General features: G+C 48.3%; 2 protein-coding genes across 2 annotated transcripts; one reads left to right on the top strand and one right to left on the bottom strand.

Annotated features, from left to right (window-relative positions):
* Positions 1–400: 400 nt before the first annotated feature.
* Positions 401–11,465, bottom strand: EMC8 (ER membrane protein complex subunit 8). Its single transcript, XM_054389734.1, has 5 exons — positions 11,256–11,465; positions 5,100–5,176; positions 2,031–2,100; positions 1,440–1,534; positions 401–743 (listed from the first exon to the last, which is right to left on the bottom strand). Exons 1-5 carry the CDS (start codon positions 11,463–11,465, stop codon positions 584–586), a joined length of 612 nt encoding a protein of 203 aa, XP_054245709.1. The 3' UTR covers positions 401–583.
* A 226-nt stretch (positions 11,466–11,691) lies between these two features.
* On the top strand, positions 11,692–16,081 carry LOC128973385 (cytochrome c oxidase subunit 4 isoform 1, mitochondrial). The gene is made up of 5 exons (XM_054389684.1): positions 11,692–11,754; positions 12,594–12,673; positions 13,197–13,364; positions 14,953–15,084; positions 15,816–16,081. The coding sequence occupies exons 2-5, from the start codon at positions 12,595–12,597 to the stop codon at positions 15,950–15,952; spliced, it is 516 nt and encodes a 171-aa protein (XP_054245659.1). The 5' UTR covers positions 11,692–11,754; position 12,594; the 3' UTR covers positions 15,953–16,081.
* The last annotated feature ends 1,499 nt before the right edge of the window (positions 16,082–17,580 follow it).

Raw genomic sequence — 17,580 nt, 5'->3', positions numbered from 1 at the left:
GTGTCACATTAAACCACTGCAGGACAGGTGACACATGAGTGTGGTACATCATCATCATTCCAGTACTGTGCAGACAGAATGACATCTCCAAACTAGGCCAAAACAAAATGTTTACCTTATATTTTATGTATTTGACCTTAAAATTTCTCAGTGGAGGACAAGCTGTTGTTTTTTTTGCAAGGTGTTTCCATCAATGGTTGAAAAGTAACCTCTCTAAAGATTAGAAAAAGCTTGGTTAAAACCTTGTAATACAGACAGTAGGGATGAGCAGAAGTAGCTCTGGTTTTGAAGGAACAGCAGTGTTCCCTATGACTGGGCAGACATCCACAAGGACAGCTGTGACTGACAGTTTGCAGCTCTTCCAAGGAACGTCACCAACAAAAAAAAAGATTTAATGGCTTAGGGACACATCACTCCCCAGTGTGCCATGCCACTCCTTTTAATCAGTCAGGTCTCCACACAAAGTACTGAATGGTAATTCTATTTACATTCAAAAATAGCATTTTTCTCTCCTCAGTACAGAGTGAGGATGCCAATCGATCGATCAATCAATCCATCAATCACTCAGTCACTGGGAAGCCCTCTAACACAAGTGGAGGACAGCTTTGTTGATCTCTGGGTTTGTCCAGTCGTTCCGGATATCATCCAGGTGGTTATCAAAATCTACAAGGGTCTCGTAGGACTTGCTGTCCAAGAGAGAAGCGGCGATTCGCTGCGCCTCCGCCCAGTCTTCACAAAAATCACTAGGATGGAAAACAACCAGCAATGAAGAGAGCCACAGAGTGCCTCAGGTTGGAAGGCAACTTTCAAGGTCATCCAGTCCAACCCCGCTGCAGTCCACAGGGACATCTCCAACTAGAGCAGGTTTGCTCAGAGCTCCAAACAACCTGACCTGTAATGGTTCCAGGGATGGGGAATCTACCACTTCTCTGAGCAAGCTGGGACAAGGTCTCACCACCCTCAGTTCTACCTTCTATCCAGTCTAAACCTCCCTCTTTTAGGTTCAAACCATCACCCCTTGTCCTGTCACAACAGGTCCTGCTAAAAAGTCTGCCCCCATCTTTCTGATTGGCCCCTTTAAGTCTCCCTGGAGCCTTCTCTTCTCTAGGCTGAACACCCTCAACTCTCTCAGCCTGTCCTCACAGCAGAGGCATTCCAGCTCTCAGATAATTTTTGTGGCTCTTGAGTAGCAATAGTGACCACAAAGAAAACTTCCACCCCCTTCTCTTTTCTGGAACTTACAGTCTTGGTGGTCCTACCACCACCTGGCTGCAGATACTGGCTATTATTTCTCCCTACAGCAAAAAACAGCTTTAGAAGCACTGTTAGCTACAGGTGCCACCCTTAAAGTTATTCAGCTACAGTCAAAATCTTGCCCTTGTAACCAGCCAACTGCTTTTCCATACTACCCAAATGCACAGCCTCAGAAATTTACTCACATGTGTGGGTCCTTGCACCTCCACTTGTTCTCGTGAAGCTCGTAGACATGAATGGCAGGCTCTACACACTCCATCGTGAACCTGGTATTATCAACCTGGTGTGCAAGAGGAAAACACCACCTCAGTCTCCTCCTCGAGATCCCAAGCAAAGAGTTTAAAGAAAACCCAGCCAGTTTTAATAGACAGGGCACCATGCTCTAACTCAACCACTGCTCTAGCTCCAAATAAGTCTGATTTTACATGCTTTAACTGCCACCATTCTTTGTTACTGCAGCAAGGAGGCAAAGCATTCTTTGTTTCATACAAGAGTTCAAGTCAGAGAAGGGGATCTGAAGGCAAGAACACGCTGCCTTCACTCAAGCCTCACAAGCAGAGAAGGCCTCCACATCCTTTGAGATGGCAGAGAGCTAACCACAGTCTGTAAACTAAGAGCTTCGCTGGCTACAGGTCACTTCATCTCTTCCCCAGAGCATTTGGAAGGAGAAAATTAGTTACTTCCCTATTAAAGGATGCAGAGAATGGCCAGTCCAACACCACACTCATAACATTAAGAGTACAGAGAGAGGATGGGGTGAAACTGAAGTGATTTACCATTATGAGTGCCGTATCGTTAAAGCCCTCTGCGATTCTGGAGGCCACCTTCTCCGCAACCTGGTTGGGACTGCAGCAGAAGGGAAAAGCAATGGTGTTAAAGCAACCCAGGACACTGGCTGAAAGCAGCAGGAAATATACTAAAGAGACATGAAAATGACATGATATTGAGCTGCTGAAGTCAGGAGGCCAAGAAAGCCCCAGCTCCTCTCCTCAGCACACGGTCTAGATCTTGGCTGTGCCCAGGCAGTAGGTTTTTGAGTGGCAAAAGGCTCGCTGCAGACTTCATAGGATCAAAGTTTTGTGGACTCCTACCCTCTCCCACCAGACCAAAGATTGCAGCAACGCCCACCCTGGCAGGCACTTGAAAAAGAAACTGAGTTTGCTCCACAGTTTGCATTTGAACCCACTCACTGCCCAGCTTCTCCACCAACATCTGGTCTTTTTTTACCACGTTTCAAAGATGACAATGCCACTTAATCTTCAGAAATGAAACTGGTGCTTAAAAGCCACCCAAACAAGACTGTGATATTCTTTCAGATCTCAAGACAGAACAAACTCTATATTCTTAAAAATGTCCCCAGCAGCTTACTTTCCCTTGTAAGGGAAGAACAAAATAACATCCCTTATCTCTCTTGGATACATCCAGATTCAAAAGGGTTACTTAAAAAACATACTTGAGACTGCAGGATGTACTGGAACACTTTGAACAGTAACACCTTCAACAACCTGTTCATTTTACTTTAAATGCAAGTATGATGTACTCCCATTAGTCCTGATACTGGATTTGACCAATAGATTGAGGGGAAAGCTCAGAGAGTTACAGTGAACAAAGTTCAACTCAGTTGGTGGCCAGCCACAAGTGGTGTTCCTCAAAGCTCAGTACCAGGGGCAGTTCTCTTTAATATTGATCATCTGGGTGAGGGGATGAAGGGTGCCCTGTGATAACACTAAGTCAGGGGGAACTGTTGATCTGCTTGGGGGTAGAAAGGCTCTAGAGAGCGATCTGGACAGGTTGAATACATGGGCCAAGGGAAGTGGGATGAGATACAACAGGGCCGGTGCGGGGTCTTGCACTTGGGTCACAACAACCCCATGAACGCTCCAGGGTGGGGGAAGAGTGGCTGAAAACTGCCAGGCAGAAAAGAACCTGGGGGTGTTAGTTGCCAGCGGCTGAAGATGAGTCAGCCTGTGCCCAGGAGGCCAAGAAGGCCAACAGCATCCTAGCTTGGACCAGCAATAGTGTGGCCAGCAGCATCAGGGCAGGGATTAGTTCCCTGTACTGGGCACTGGTGAGGCTGCATCTTGAATACTGGGTTCAGTTTTGGGTCCTTCACTCCAAGAAGGACATTGAGTGGTTCCAGAGAAGGACAAAGCAGCCGGTGAAGGGTCTGGAGAACAAGTCTTGTAAGGAGCTGCTGAGGCACCTGAGATTGTTCCTGGAGAAAAAGAGGCTGAGGGGAAATCTTTTGGCTCTGTACAACTTCCTGAAAGGACATTAGAGCCAGGTGGGGGTTGGTCTCTTTCCCAAGGAACAAGCAAAAGAACAATAGGAAATGGTGTCAGGTTGTACCAAGGGAGGTTTAGGTCAGACATGAGGAACAATTTCTTCTCCTTGAAGGTTGTCAAGCCCTGGAACAGACTACCCAGGGAAGTGGTGGAATTGCCATCTCTGGAAGTGTTAATTAAAAATGTAGATGTAGCACTGACAGAAATGGTTTAGTAGTGACCTGGCAGTGTTAGGTTAGCAGTTGGGACTCAATAACCTTGGAAGTATTTTCCAACCTTAATGATTCTATGATCTAAAAGAATGTATTGTGGCTTCACTGGAAGGCCCTTTTATGGCTTGTTAAGTAATTTGAGTCAGATAGCAGAGAAAAAAAAAAAAGACTAATCCTGGGGAGAATAAATGAGAAGTGATATCTCTGCTTGACTGATATCATCTTCCATTTCAAGAGTGCCCCTTTGCCACACAAGAAAATGCTTCAATACGGCTCAGAGAGAATTAAGTACTTTAGGAAGAATTAGGTCACTTCTGAAATCACAGAATCACTACATTTAGAAAAGACCTTTAAGATCATAGAATAGTTTGGGTTGGAAGGGACCTCCAAAGCTCATCTAGTCCAACCCCCTGGCAGTGAGCAGGGACATCCTCCATTAGATCAGGTTGCCCAGAGTCCTGTTCAGCCTGACCTTGAATATCTCCAAGGATGGGGACAACCTGTTCCAGTGCTCCCACTACCCTCATGGTAAAGAACTTGTTCCTAATGTCCAACCTTAATCTACTCTAATTTCAAACCATTGTCTCTTGTCCTTTCACTACAGGCCTTTGTAAGCAGTCCCTTTCCATCTGTCTTGTAGGCCTCCTTCAGGTACTGGAAGGCTGCTATTATGTCTCCCTGGAGTCTTCTCTTCTCCAGGCTGATTATCAAGTCCAACCATTATGTAACTCTACCAGGGCCTCTACTATACCATATCCTTAGGCACTGTATCTAGATGGCTTTTAAAGACCTCCAGGGATGGTGATTCAACCACTTCCCTGGGCAGCCTGCGCCAGTCTTTGATAACCCTTTTGGTACAGAAGCTTTTCCTAACGTCTTAACATAAACCTCCCCTGGCATCACTTGATGCCATTTCCTCTTGTCCTGTCGGTGGTGAGAGGAGACCAACGCCCACCTCTCCAGGAGCTCCTTTCTTTCAGCAGACTTTCCCAAATCCACTCAGACCCACTGGAGTTTACACGACACGTGAGTGCAGGAGCAGACGCAGCGGCGAGTTTTGGCTACATCCCTGACAACTGTAATTCAAGCGGTTGGCAGCCGCTCAAATCCCTGCCTTTTAGAGTCCCCCCCACTGCAGAGAAGGAGATTCCGGGAAGATCGGGGAGGGGGGTGGGAGGTAGGGGGGTGGAGGGTGTTGTTTCTGCACCTGAACAAAGGCCACGTCCACCAGCCCCCCAGAGACAATGAGAAAGCAGATGACAGTTGTCATCCCGGCGCTGATTTTTGTTGGCAGAGTCCAAAGGACGAGGGAAGAGAGCAAACAGAAGGAATCGTTGCCCCAACGCACCTGGCGTCTTTCACGCGTTCGTTGGCCTGGTAATAGCCAGCTATCACGTAGCTATTCTCCTTGCACCAGGAGTCAATCTGAAAAAAGCAATTGGAACGATTAAATCCAGAGGAAAACTCCCCCCCCCAACCCCCAAGAAGTAAGGAAATTCCCTGTTTGTCCTGCAAATCAAAGAGCGCTTGGAGCACCACGGTGCTCCAAGCGCTCTTTGATTTGCAGGACAAACAGGAAATGGCTTCTTTAGATCTAGATGCATTTATAGGGATTTATGTGCACACTCACACACAGGGCTCAGCTAATTTAACAGTGGCTTCATGTTTTTCATCATTCTCCAAACAGCAGAAGAGCGTGAAGTTCCTTCAGTCAAAGCCTGGCTCAAATCATAGAATCACTTGGGTTGGAAGGGACCTCTAAAGGCCATCTAGTCCAAGCCCCCTGCAAGGAGCATGCTCAACTAGAGCAGGTCACATAGAGCATCATCAAGCCTCACCTTGAATATCTCCAGGGATGGGGCCTCAACCACTTCTCTGGGCAACCTGTTTCAGTGCTCAACCACCCTCACTGTAAAGAACTTGTTCCTAACATCCAATTTAAATCTACTCTTCTCTGATTTCAAACCATTGCCTCTCGTCCTGTCACTTGCAGGCCTTTGTAAAGAGTCCCTCTCCAGCCTTCTTGCAGGCCCCTTCAGATGCTGGTGATTAGGTCTCCCTGGATCCTTCTCTTCTCCAGGCTGAACATCCCCAGCTCCCTCAGCCTGTCCTCGTAGCAGAGGTGCTCCAGCCCTCTGGTCATTTTCGTGGCACTCCTCTGGACCTGCTCCATCAGGAGGAGGACAGGACTAGTAAAGACCTTCAACAATGCTGCCCAGTAGGAGGCCAGGTCTTACCTATCACCCTTCGTGGCTTTTTCTTTTGGTGTTAATTTGACTAAGAGACTTTAGAAAACGTTCACCACGGGGATTTTCCTGATTTGGGCTAGAACAGAACTAATTGTGGTCAGTGATTTGACTTCTCAGCTCAGTGACAGCCCTTTCTGAAGTTCAGGGCATGTTTGCACAGTGAGTGACTGCTTCTGGCAGTGAGAGTGCTGACAGGGAGAGTTACTGCCAAGGGTTGGGCAGCAGAAAGGCTCTTGCTTAGACTTGCTCGTGTGCTGACCAAGGTTGCTGCGACATCTTGTGTCCCACACTGGGGTGCAGTAAGTCAGAGCTGGCAGCTGCAGGGAACAGCAGACAGGATGGGTGACCCTAATCTGACCAACAAGGGATTCCATCCCATGCACAGCATCTTTGGGATAAAGCTGAGGGATCACCAGGGTCAAGCCTCTTCTTCGATGGCCAGTGACCCAGGAGGAATCTGTCCATTCTGCCTTTGATCCTGATCCATGTGTTCTTGAATCCACTTCCAGAATCCAGCTCCTGAATCCTACTCCCATCTGCTGCTGAGTCCAGTCTGGGACCTCCCCAGTGCCTGTCCCCAGCACCAGTGGTGACAGTGATGTCAGTGCCACCAGGAGCTGGGTTTGATATTGGTTTGCATCTGTTTGTATCTATTTCATTTCATTGTTCTTATTTCCATTAAAGCTGGTTTAGTTTTTTTCCCCAACCCATCAGCCTCTCTCCCTTCTTCCCTTCCTCTTCCCATTCCAAAGGGAGAAGGGTTCAGAGACAGCATCTGTCACTTGTTTAGTGACCAGCCAAGCCCTAATCCTCAACACGGAGGGTGACTGTACTGTCATTTCAAGAAGAGCTGGTTGGTTTTATTTCTAATGTAATATTTCTATCTTAAGCATTTTTAACCTTAATTAGTAAATAAAGTCAAGTGGAAAGGTAAATGCGAGGCTGAAGGTGTTTGTCCCATTTATTGGTAATTTCTTTGCTCTGTTAGAGAAAGGATTTTGTGATAAAACTGTTTTTCTTTGAGAGTTCATCTCCAAGGCCAAGCAACCACTGAGGCAGCTTTTCAAACCACATGTGTGGACTCTCTACTCTTGAAAATCTTTCAGTCAAAACCAAACAATTCTCTATGTCAGCCACAAGAACAGACCTCGATCAAAGACCTATTGGCATAAATTCTCTCATCTCTGTTACAGTCATGGTCAGCCCAGGTAGCTCCTCCTTATTAAACAACCATGTGGAAAGCATTTGCATTTTTTTGACATCAATTTGCACACTTTTTGAGTTACACAAGTACCAAAGTTGATGTAGTTTTGTCAGTTTGATGGTTTGTAAAGCGTAGTTTCAGTGCACACACTGCTGTTATCTCTCAGCTTTATGCTGGACCTGGTTTCCTCCTGCTGTGTCTGCCTTGCTTTGAAATTAAGGATAAATATGATGTTTGTCCTTAGAGCTGAGGAGACGAAGTCAGCATAATACAGAGCCCTGAAAGGCAGACGTGGAGGAAGCAGCTCAAATTTGCCTTTGCCGTCCCTGGAGAGCAAGCACTAAAAATAAAATAAAATATCTGAACAACTACAGCAAAATGGGAGTCCAAAAATATACCTGATGCTGACCTATCCCATCCTGCATATCAAATCCATCTCAATTTTAGCAATAATTAGGCTGCATAAACAACCAAACCAAGCAAGCCATGTGAATAATCCCTCCTCTACAAGGGAAGACATGGATTTACCTTATAAAACCCACAGCTGTGTAGCCCTGCTCTAGCTGAGGGCCAACTGCTGCTTCAATTACAAACCCATTTGGAGGACTTAGGATTCAGGTTTTAATTGATGGTGGCTTGAAAGCTTGGCATTAAAGCCAGAAGGCCAGACAGTAAAATTAATTTTTTTTAAAAAACATTAAAAACCTTAGTTCTAAATCTATTTTTGTTGCATGCTGACAACGGTTGTAAAAAAATGAGAGGATGATTTTTAGGTTTTCTTTTCGCCAAGTGGAATTAAACACTGTTTCCACGTTAAAAAAAAAGGGGGGGGGGGATTATTTTGGGGGATAAAACTGTTTTAACCTGCAGTTTCCAAACCTCTTCAGTGCTGTCACCAAAGGCAGCCTTACCATCAGTCAGCCCCTGGCATTCTGAGTCATGTCCAGCCTCCATGAGCACAAGCACAAGAAGTTGTGACTCTCTCCCACACGTGCATGTCACCCTGAAAAATCAGGAATGGCTGTTCTCTGATCCACTGTGGCCCCCAAGGTGGGTGACAGGGGGTTGGCAGAGCCCTGCGAGGGGACAGGCTGTGACCTGCTGCCATCCTGCGGTCCCAAGCAGTGGGGAGCTGGAAAGGCACATCAGAAGGAAGTGATACTTGGGGGTTTTCAGCTGAGATGTGGCAGCAAAACCACATCAAATTAGCTGAGAAGTGCAAAAAAGTACAAAAAAACTCCATGTGAAACTTGATTCACTTCTCCTTTAACGACTCTGTTTTGAAAGGGACTTCAAACACGCAGGCCAAAGTGTAAACCAAACACAGGCTTCTGCTCTCTCCTCCAGAGCTACAAACCTTCAGGCACTCCTGGGTGGTTAATAAAATCTGGTTTTACTGGTTGCTTGTACCTGGCTGCCAAGGGTTAGGGCTGGACCAGCCACTAAAACAGTAACAGAGACTCTCTATGAATCCCTCTGCCTTCCTGATGGCAACAGAGAGGAATAAGAGAGAGAGATTGATGGGTTGGGAAAGAAACTAACCCAGCTGGAATGGAAATAAAAACAATGAAATGAAATAGATACAAACAGACACAAACCAATATCAAACCCAGCTCCTGATGGCAATGACATCACTGTCACCACTGATGCTGGGCACTGGGGAGGTCCCAGACTGGACTCAGCAGTACATGGGAACAGGATCTAGTGAGAATGCTGATGGGTAGAGTCACTGCCAAGGGCTGGGCAGCAGACTTGGACTCGCTCCTGTGCAGACCAAAGTCACTGCTAAATCCTGTGCCCCACACTGGGGTGCAGTAAGTCAGAGGTGGTGACTGCAGGGAAGAGCAGACTGGACAGGTGAGCCTGAACTGACCATCAAGAGATTCCATCCCAGAGACACCATCTTCAGGATAAAGCTGAGGGATCACCATGTTCAAACCTCTTTTTCAGTGGTTGGTGTCCAAGGAGGACTCTCTTCATTCTGCCTCTGATCCTGATCTGTGTGCTCCTGAATCCAGTTCCAGAACACAGCTCCTTAATTCGGTTCCCATCTGCTGCTGACTGAGTTCCAGTCTGGAACTCTTGTCACAGCATCAGTGGTGACAGTGATGTCATTGCCATCAGGGATTGTGTGTCAATAGTGGTTTGTATCTATTTAATTTCATTGTTCTTATTTCCCTTAAAGCTAGTTTAGTTTCTTTCCCAAGCCATCAGCCTCTCTTCTTTATTCCCTTTCTCTTCCCTTTGGAAAGGGAGAGGGGTTCATAGCGAACCTCTGTCACTTGTTCAGAGCCATCCCAGCCCCGACCTTTGACAATGTATGTTATTCTGTGCTTCACTACAACTTCCATTTACCCATTTCCAGAGGAAAACCAAATGACTGCCATTCAAAAAAGCTAAAAATCAAGCCCTGCCCACACTAGACAGCAATTCCAAACCGTATTAGTACATTTTCCCAAGCAGTAACATGAGGAAAATCCTAAGCAGAAAATGATTGTACTCCCAGCACACATCCCTGTGTTCCTCCTACACTCTTAGACTGATGTAAAAATATTTCAGCCTGACAAATCTTTCTGTGCTTCATGGGAATATGGCAAACATAAACTGGCAGAGCTCAGGCCCAGGCCCTGCTCCTATGCCTCTGGCTGCATTTCATCATACACAGGCTTCAGAAAGATCTCAACACTCCCATGGTATCATACTAAATGGAAAAAAAAAAAAACACATGGGGTTTATTTTCAAATAAATGTTTTCTGAGAGAAAATGAAATGGGACATTAGGCCAAGAAGTCTGGAAGAATCAGAAATTAGGTTATGCTTGCAGATATTGAAAAGGGGGTGGAATTTCTCCTGCTAATATGACAAGTATTTAAATGGATAAAAAATCTGGAGCTCAAATCACACCCAGATTTCCCTTTAGTAGTGGCTACACCTACAGCAAAGGTCCCAAAACACTTCTTTCCTCCAGATTTGCTGCAGCCCATCTTGACTTCCTAAGACAATAAAATCTGTTTCACTCTCTCCATCCTTGGCTTTGACAAAGGGACTCTCTCCAATGCCAGGCACAACAGATAACCAGAGGGTTGAGACTGGGAAACAGCAGCTCTGTGGTCCTGACATCGTTCTCCTACTCCGTCTGATGACAGGAGGGGAAATGGATTATCCCACGAGGACTTACAGCAGCATGATGAAGTATCAGATATCATAATGGGGAATGCTTGCCTGCCCCTGGCTATCCCCTGGTTAATGAACCAACAGTGAGCTCCCAATATACCAACTGAGATTTCAAACCCAAGCCAGAGTTGCAGTATGAAGAGACATCAATTTTTTTCCCCCCTATTTAGGCTAATGGCTTCCACAAATGGGGAAAGTGCACCAAAATGAATTAAGAAATACATACTTATATGCGTCTATACACCCTCACTTGGAGACAAGCCCTTTTCCAATTAGCTGATACTGCTTTGAATGCCTTAAAGGTAAGCTGGGAAAAGCGTTTTCTGCTGCAGAATAAGGACATTCCCTCTGGGAGTTGTTCAGGGATAATGACACCGATATAAATAGTTTCTTTGCACTGGAAAAGAAATTAGACAAAACTACCAGGCTCTGTAGTTTTCTGCTGCTTCCTCAGCAGAAAGTGGTACAGCAGATGGACTTAGGAGGGGGGAGGTGTAGTGAGACAGTGGCCCAGGTTGCCCAGAGAGGTGGCAGATGCCCCATCCCTGGAACCATTCCAGGTGAGGTTGGATGGGGCTCTGAGCAACCTGCTCCAGTTGCAGGTGTCCCTGCTGACTGCAAGGGGGCTGGACTAGATGAACTTTAAAGGTTCACTCCAACCAAAATCATTCTGTGATTCTACTCTAGAAACACCTCACTCGCACCACAGATTTAGCTATCGGTAGCACAGTGCTCGGAGAGCCAACCCAGCAGCCCAAGTCCCCTCAGCACCAACCCATCCTCGCCCCAGTCACCCTCCCTGGGCTCTGCCAGGACCAGAAGACGACTCCCCCAATTCCCTGCACGGCATCCCCTCGCTCCCAGGCCTAAGGCCTTACCAGGGTGAGGGCCACCTCCAGCATGGGCGCCAGGGCCAGGGTACCGTGGAAGAGCGGGATACAGTCGACGAAGAGCGAGGGGGGACCGGCCTGGTCGCGGCGCGGGGCACCCGACGGCCGCTCGGCCACCAGCAGCCCGTTTACGGCGCAGTGAGGGTACTTGGCGCCATGCAGCACCATTTTGCAGTAGGCCTGCGTGGTCAGCTTCATCCTGCCACGGCAAACAGCCCCGCAACCACGGCGCACCGGCTGCACTCCCGGCGTCGGCCCCGCCGCCCCACCTCAGGCCGCCAAGTGTCACTGAACGCCGGCAAGCGCGGCGCCGGAGCTGTCGTAAAAGCCAACAGGTGGACTGCCCGTATCCCGTCAGCCCCTGCGGGCGAGGGCTCCTCCTTTGCGGCTTCTCCGTCTCTCGCTTGCCCGCCGTCTCCCGGCGTGCACTGCGCTTCCGGCCAGCGGCTCCTTCCGGTAGCAGCCCGGCGTAGAGGACGGTCGCCAGGTCGTCGGGCCGCGGCGGGTGGCGGGGCAGGGGGGCTGGTACAGGGGTCGTTCGATTACCGGTGGTGGTTGAATGTGCTCCTCTCACCGCGTCCATCCACCCCGGGGGATGGTGGGCGGCCAGGACAGCTCGGTTTGGGTGGGGAGGAAATAGGGGGAAGCGTTGCGGCCTTCTCTCCCCCTTGAAGAGGGGCTGCGGTGCGGTGTCGCATCGCCACTGTCACGTCACGTCGGGTGGGCGTGCGATGTTTAGTGGCACTGCATGGTGGTGTGTATCTCTGTGCCGTGTGGTCCATGCCAAGGTCAGGCGGGGGCCGCGGGCTTGGCGCTCAGCTCACGGTGGGGTCCTGAGGGGGGTTAGCTGAGGTCAGGGGTCTGTGTCGTGGAGTGGAGGTGACAGCAGGACTGTGGGAGAAACCGTTAGTTGGGCGTTTGCCCTGCCCTCAGACATGTCAGCGTTATTTGGAGCTGGAGCATCCGCAGTGGATGCGAGATGTATTTAGACTCGCCTGAGGTTCCTGGCTTGCACCCAGTAACGGTTTGTGGCCAAGTAAAAACATTCTGGAAAGCGGACTTGAAAATGAGAATGCATTTGGGCTCATCTACAGGAGGCTGTGTTAAAAAAGGAGGGAGAGGGAGGTGCATTCAAGTTCCTTTAGTAGGCAAATGTCGCTGAAAAGCAAGGAGTGCTTTGGTGTGATGTGGCAGCTGTGGGAGAAGGGATTGGAAGCCTCTAGGCTGGCTTTTCTTTTTTATAGACAAATAAAAAATGGTGTTACTTCACCTGTGTATGTTCCATGTCTTCACCTGACACTGACTTCCTTGCTTTTGGTCCCACAGGATGTTGGCTTCAAGAGCATTCAGCCTCGTCGGGAAGAGAGCCCTTTCCACCTCCATCTGCCTGAGAGCACATGGACATGGTAGGTGGCAACTGCTTATAGTAAAGACCATAAAAGAAGCATTTCAGAGGAAGAACACAGAAAAGCTGCTATTAAGGGTTTGGGTAAGCTGGCAAGGCTGGTACTTTGACTGGTGGCAGGAGGTCTGAGCAGGCTGTGCCAGCAGATGGCATTGCCGAGGTGCAGAAGGAGTTGAGGGCCAGGGAGAAATTGGGGTGGAAAAAGCGTAGAGGCTTTGTGGATGTTTGGTAGGGGAGGTGAGGAGTGTGACAGCTAGAGATGGAGATGGCTGAGATCTTTATAATGTAATTTTGGATATTATGTTCTATTTAGATCCCACTTATGCTTTATTCTCATGCTTTTAAATTAGAACAGCTCTTTTTATTTCCTTTCCCTCCCTGATAAGTGCTTCATCTACGTCTTTTTTCCTTCCTGGATTTCCTTAGTTGCCCTCAGCGTTTTGATTGAGCTGTTGGATTTTTGTGTTGAAACCAGTAAGTGATGTGTGTGCTTGACTGGGTGTCTCTATTGTTCCCATGTGCAGCTGGTGTTGTCAAAGCAGAGGATTTCAGCCTCCCGGCCTATGTTGACCGTCGTGATCTTCCCCTGCCCGAGGTGGCCTTTGTGAGGGACCTCTCTGCTCAGCAGAAGGCACTGAAAGAGAAGGAAAAGGCCTCTTGGACTGCTCTGTCCATCGATGAGAAAGTTGAATGTAGGTACTGGGGGCTTTAGGTAACCTCACAGCTGGCAACAATACCATCAGAGCTGTTGTGTTTTCATTAGTGACAACACGGAGCAGAAAACCCTCCACAGACACTGCCTGCTGGGGCAGCCTCTTAAACCATTATTCTTCCAAATTGCTCATGAGCCTTGAAGGAGCAGTTAGTTATGAAGGAGCTCTTCATGGGTATGGATCCTGGGATCCTTAATGCTGTTCCCAGAAGTTTGAAGCACCTACTGTGGTGTCTGCTTGGTGCCTGAGGCCAAGTTCAGCAATTCCTTTCAGAAAACAAATGATTGTATTTATTTATTGGTGCCCGTCTGCTGTCAACAGGCCAGAACAAACAATGTTACAACAGTCATAGAATAGAACTGTTTTTGTAGAATCACAGAACTGTTTTGCTTGGAACCGAAAGGCCTTTAAGATCATTAGGTCCAACTGTTAACCCAGTACTGCCAGGTCACCACTAAACTGTGTCCCTCAGCACCACATCTCCACGCCTTTTCAATCCCTCCAGGGATGGGGATTCTATCACTGCCCTGGGCAGTCTGGTCCAGGGCTTGACAACCCTTTCAGGGAAGAAATTGTTCCTCATGTCCAACCTAAACCTCCCCTGGTGCAACTTGAGGACTTTTACTCTTGTCCTATTTTTCAGTGGGAGAAGGGATTGACTTCCACCAGGCTCCAGTCTCCTTTCAGGTTGTTGTAGAGTCAGAAGGTTTCCCTTCAGCCTCCTTTTCTCTAGGCTGAACAACCCCAGTTCCCTAAGCTGCTTCTCACAGGACTTGTGCTCTAGACCCTTCACCAGCTTTGTTGCCTTTCTCTGGACATGCTCCAGCACCTCAATGTCCTTGTAGTGAGAGGCCCAAAACTAAACCCAGTTCTCAAGGTGTGGCCTCACCAGTTCTGAACACGGGGGATCAATCCCTACCCTGATCCTGCTGATGACTCCAATGCTGGTACAGGCACAGAGCTGTTGGCCGCCTTGCATCCTCAGTAGTGTAGCCAGCCAGCAGGAGTAGAGCAGTGATTGTACCTCTGTACTCAGCAGTTATTAGTCCAACTGAGGGGAAGGAGCCCTGTGTACCTGAATGCTGATGACCACTGCCCTTAGTGTTAGCAAATTTCAGGTAATTAAAAATGCCAAGCAAGTGTCTGACCTGCAAATAAAACCACACCACTTGCTGTCATGGCCTGCAAGTGATGACCTGACCTGCAAACAGTGCTGTGGTACAGTGAGAAGGTGTCAGACTCTTCCAACAGCTGCTCAAACATTCATAATCGCTCTCCACACCTAGTGCTGCTCCAAACTTCAAGATTTTACAGGCCTTAGTGGCAAAACTGGGAGAAGTCTTTTGAGATCCAGTGGTCCCTTGGAAGTCATTTGTGCTTGGAAGCTTTGCACTCAATAACCGCACTGGGAACTGGAGGGAAGGAAAGAGAGCTCCGTTCTTCCTTGTACCAGACTCTTGGTCAGCTTTGGGCTCTGGAGAGCAGCGTGTTGTCTGCAAGTGACAGGAAAAGTGAAAGGGAGGATTTGATGGTTTTAACTTGTTGAGTTTTGTGGGGTTTTTTGCAGTGTATCGCATCAAATTTAATGAGACCTATGCAGAGATGAACAAAGGAACAAACGAGTGGAAGACCGTCCTCGGGGGGGTGCTCTTCTTCCTTGGGTTAACCGGCCTCATCCTCATCTGGCAGAAACATTTCAGTAAGTCAGAGCCAGACCAGTTGATACCTGATGGAAAAGGAGAGAATTCCTCTGGGGGGGGTCGGAATGGTGCCTCAAATAGCTGTTCTAGAGACCTCAGGGCAGTTGCTCTTTGTTAGGCTCTGAAAAGCCAATTGTGGAGTTGGAAACTTCACAGAGATTGGCAGGTGCATGGTGTGAATATCTGGGGAGTGGGCTTGTAGAAGGATGAAGGTGGTGGGGAGAGCTTTGGGAATAGGGAAAAGAGGAGAGAGAGGGGGGAAAGAGTGGTGATACACTAACAGTCTGAGAGCTGCTTCTCTCTGTGAAGCCTGCTGTCACAAAAGCTTATGGCCACCTTGGCAGTTTATGTTTGGGTTTCTGCCATGTTTGGCTGCCTTCCCAGCTAATGATCCTACCTCAAGGGAGCCCTCCAGCTGCTGTGAGGCAGAGCAGGCATTTCCACGAGCTGTGCTCTGTCTTGAGCCTTCAGCCTGTGTGTGGTGAATGCAGGAGAAGGCTGTTTGAAGTCTTGGTATGAGCCTTTAGTGATGGATGAAACAGCTGGAGAATCAATTGGGTCTGAGCTGGATGTTTCCGAAACTGGCTGTAGGAGAGTGGGTTTGAGCTGATGGTGTGTGATCAGCACTGATCAGCCTTGGGGGAGGAGGAAAAGCTTTTTATTAGTGACCCCTCAGCTCCCAGCTTGCTGGCTGTGTACCCTGAGGTAATTCCAGCTCTGTTCACTGCAGTGTACGGCGCAATCCCGCACACCTTCTCCGACGAGTGGCTGTCAGCGCAGACTAAGAGGATGCTGGACATGAGGATTAATCCTGTGGAGGGCATCTCTTCCCAGTGGGATTATGAGAAGAACGAATGGAAGAAATGAAGCAACTCAGTGGAACCTGCTCTGCCTGAAAATGAAATGATTCCATCACCCGTTTGTGACCTCGTTGCTCGTGTACTGGAACAGCCTTTCCATCTACATAGATGCTAATAAATGTCTGGTTGACTTGAAGGGTTCCTTTTATTGGTGGTGTGCTTGGTGTGTCATTTGTTAAAGGCAATGTTTGGGGCACAGCCAGCAGTGCTGGTCTGCAGAGGTTGGAGCTATGTGTAAGCTAATCAGATCCCAGCTCCTGCTGAGGCTCTGTGTCCCACAACCACTCCAAAAATAGCAAGTCAGTGCTCCAGACACCAGTGAGTCAAACCACACAGGTCATGGCAGAGATCTGTCTGTCTTCATGAAGGGAATGTGCCTTCAGCAACACAGGCATACTGCAGACCTCACTCCAGTGTCCTGTGCAGATCTGAATGAGGAATATTAGATCCAATTCAAACAATAACAGGTTTAGATGAAACCCTGAGGCAGCTTTTGTGCCTCCTGTGATAGTGTTTGGAGGAGATCACTGCAGCTGGGGTAAGGAAAAAATGCTGCATTTAGAGCTTTTATGAAATGCAGGGGGCTGGAGAACAGGTCTTGTGAGGAGCAGCTGAGGGAAGGGGATTTGTTCAGCCTGGAGAAAAGGAGGCTGAGGATTGACCTAGCTACTTCTAATTCCCTGAAAGGAGGTTGGAGCCAGCTGGGGGTTGGTCTCTTCTCCCAGGGAAAAAGAGACAGAACAAGAGGAAGCAGCCTTGAGTTGCACCAGCAGAGGTTTAGGTTGGACATGAGGAACAATTTCACTTGAGGCTTGCTAAGTCCTGGCCCAGGCTGCCCAGGGTGGTGGTGGTGGAGTCCCCATCCCTGGAGGGATTGCAAAGCCATGGAGATGTGCTGAAGGACATGGTTTGGTGGTGATCTGGCAGTGCTGGTGTAACAGTTGAACCTGATGATCTTAAAGGTCTCTTCTAACCAAGCTGATTCCATGATTCTGTAAGTTCTGGTTATGGCTTAACGTTTTCAGAGCCTGAGCTACAAAAGCTGGTGCCTTTGCTGGGTCACTGCCAAATTTCTCCCTACAGCTAATCTGGTTTGGGTCACCTTGGCTTTCTGCAGGCAGACTTTTGCCTTTGGTTTAAAAAAGGCACCAGGCTAAAACAAGCTTCAGCTTCAGTTTGCTCTTTTCCTCATTACAGGACTGTCAGGGTTTTAAATCCACACCTGTGTTTAGCAGCCATGGAAGGCTCTCAGCCATTCTTGACAGCTGCTGTGCTGGGGGCTGGGCCAGCCATTCCCTTCCAGTCAGAGAAATCTGGGGAAGGTTTTTAGGGTGAGATGATCTGGTGGGAGTTAAGGGATGAGCTCAGCTTCCTGCAACATCCCTTAGGTAAAATGAGAAGGGTGCTCACAAGGGTGATGAGATCACAGGCTGAGGGGGTTTCACTACACTCCTGGTTTGCTGTTCTCTGCTGTTTGTACAGCTCCTGCCTCTGGCAGGCTGATGAGGCTGAGCTGGGAGGGCAGTGGTGAGCTGCTGGGTGTATCTGCTTTGAAAACTGATGTTTGGAAGCGTGTGCTGGAATCACAGAGCTGCTTTACAGCTCCTCTTACCTCCCTGGAGGGAGAAGCAGGTG

Source organism: Indicator indicator, chromosome 19 (assembly GCF_027791375.1).
Source record: "Indicator indicator isolate 239-I01 chromosome 19, UM_Iind_1.1, whole genome shotgun sequence".
NCBI classification, from domain to species: domain Eukaryota; kingdom Metazoa; phylum Chordata; class Aves; order Piciformes; family Indicatoridae; genus Indicator; species Indicator indicator.
Note: the sequence above shows the minus strand (reverse complement) of the source record. Positions and strands in the feature narration are given on the sequence as shown.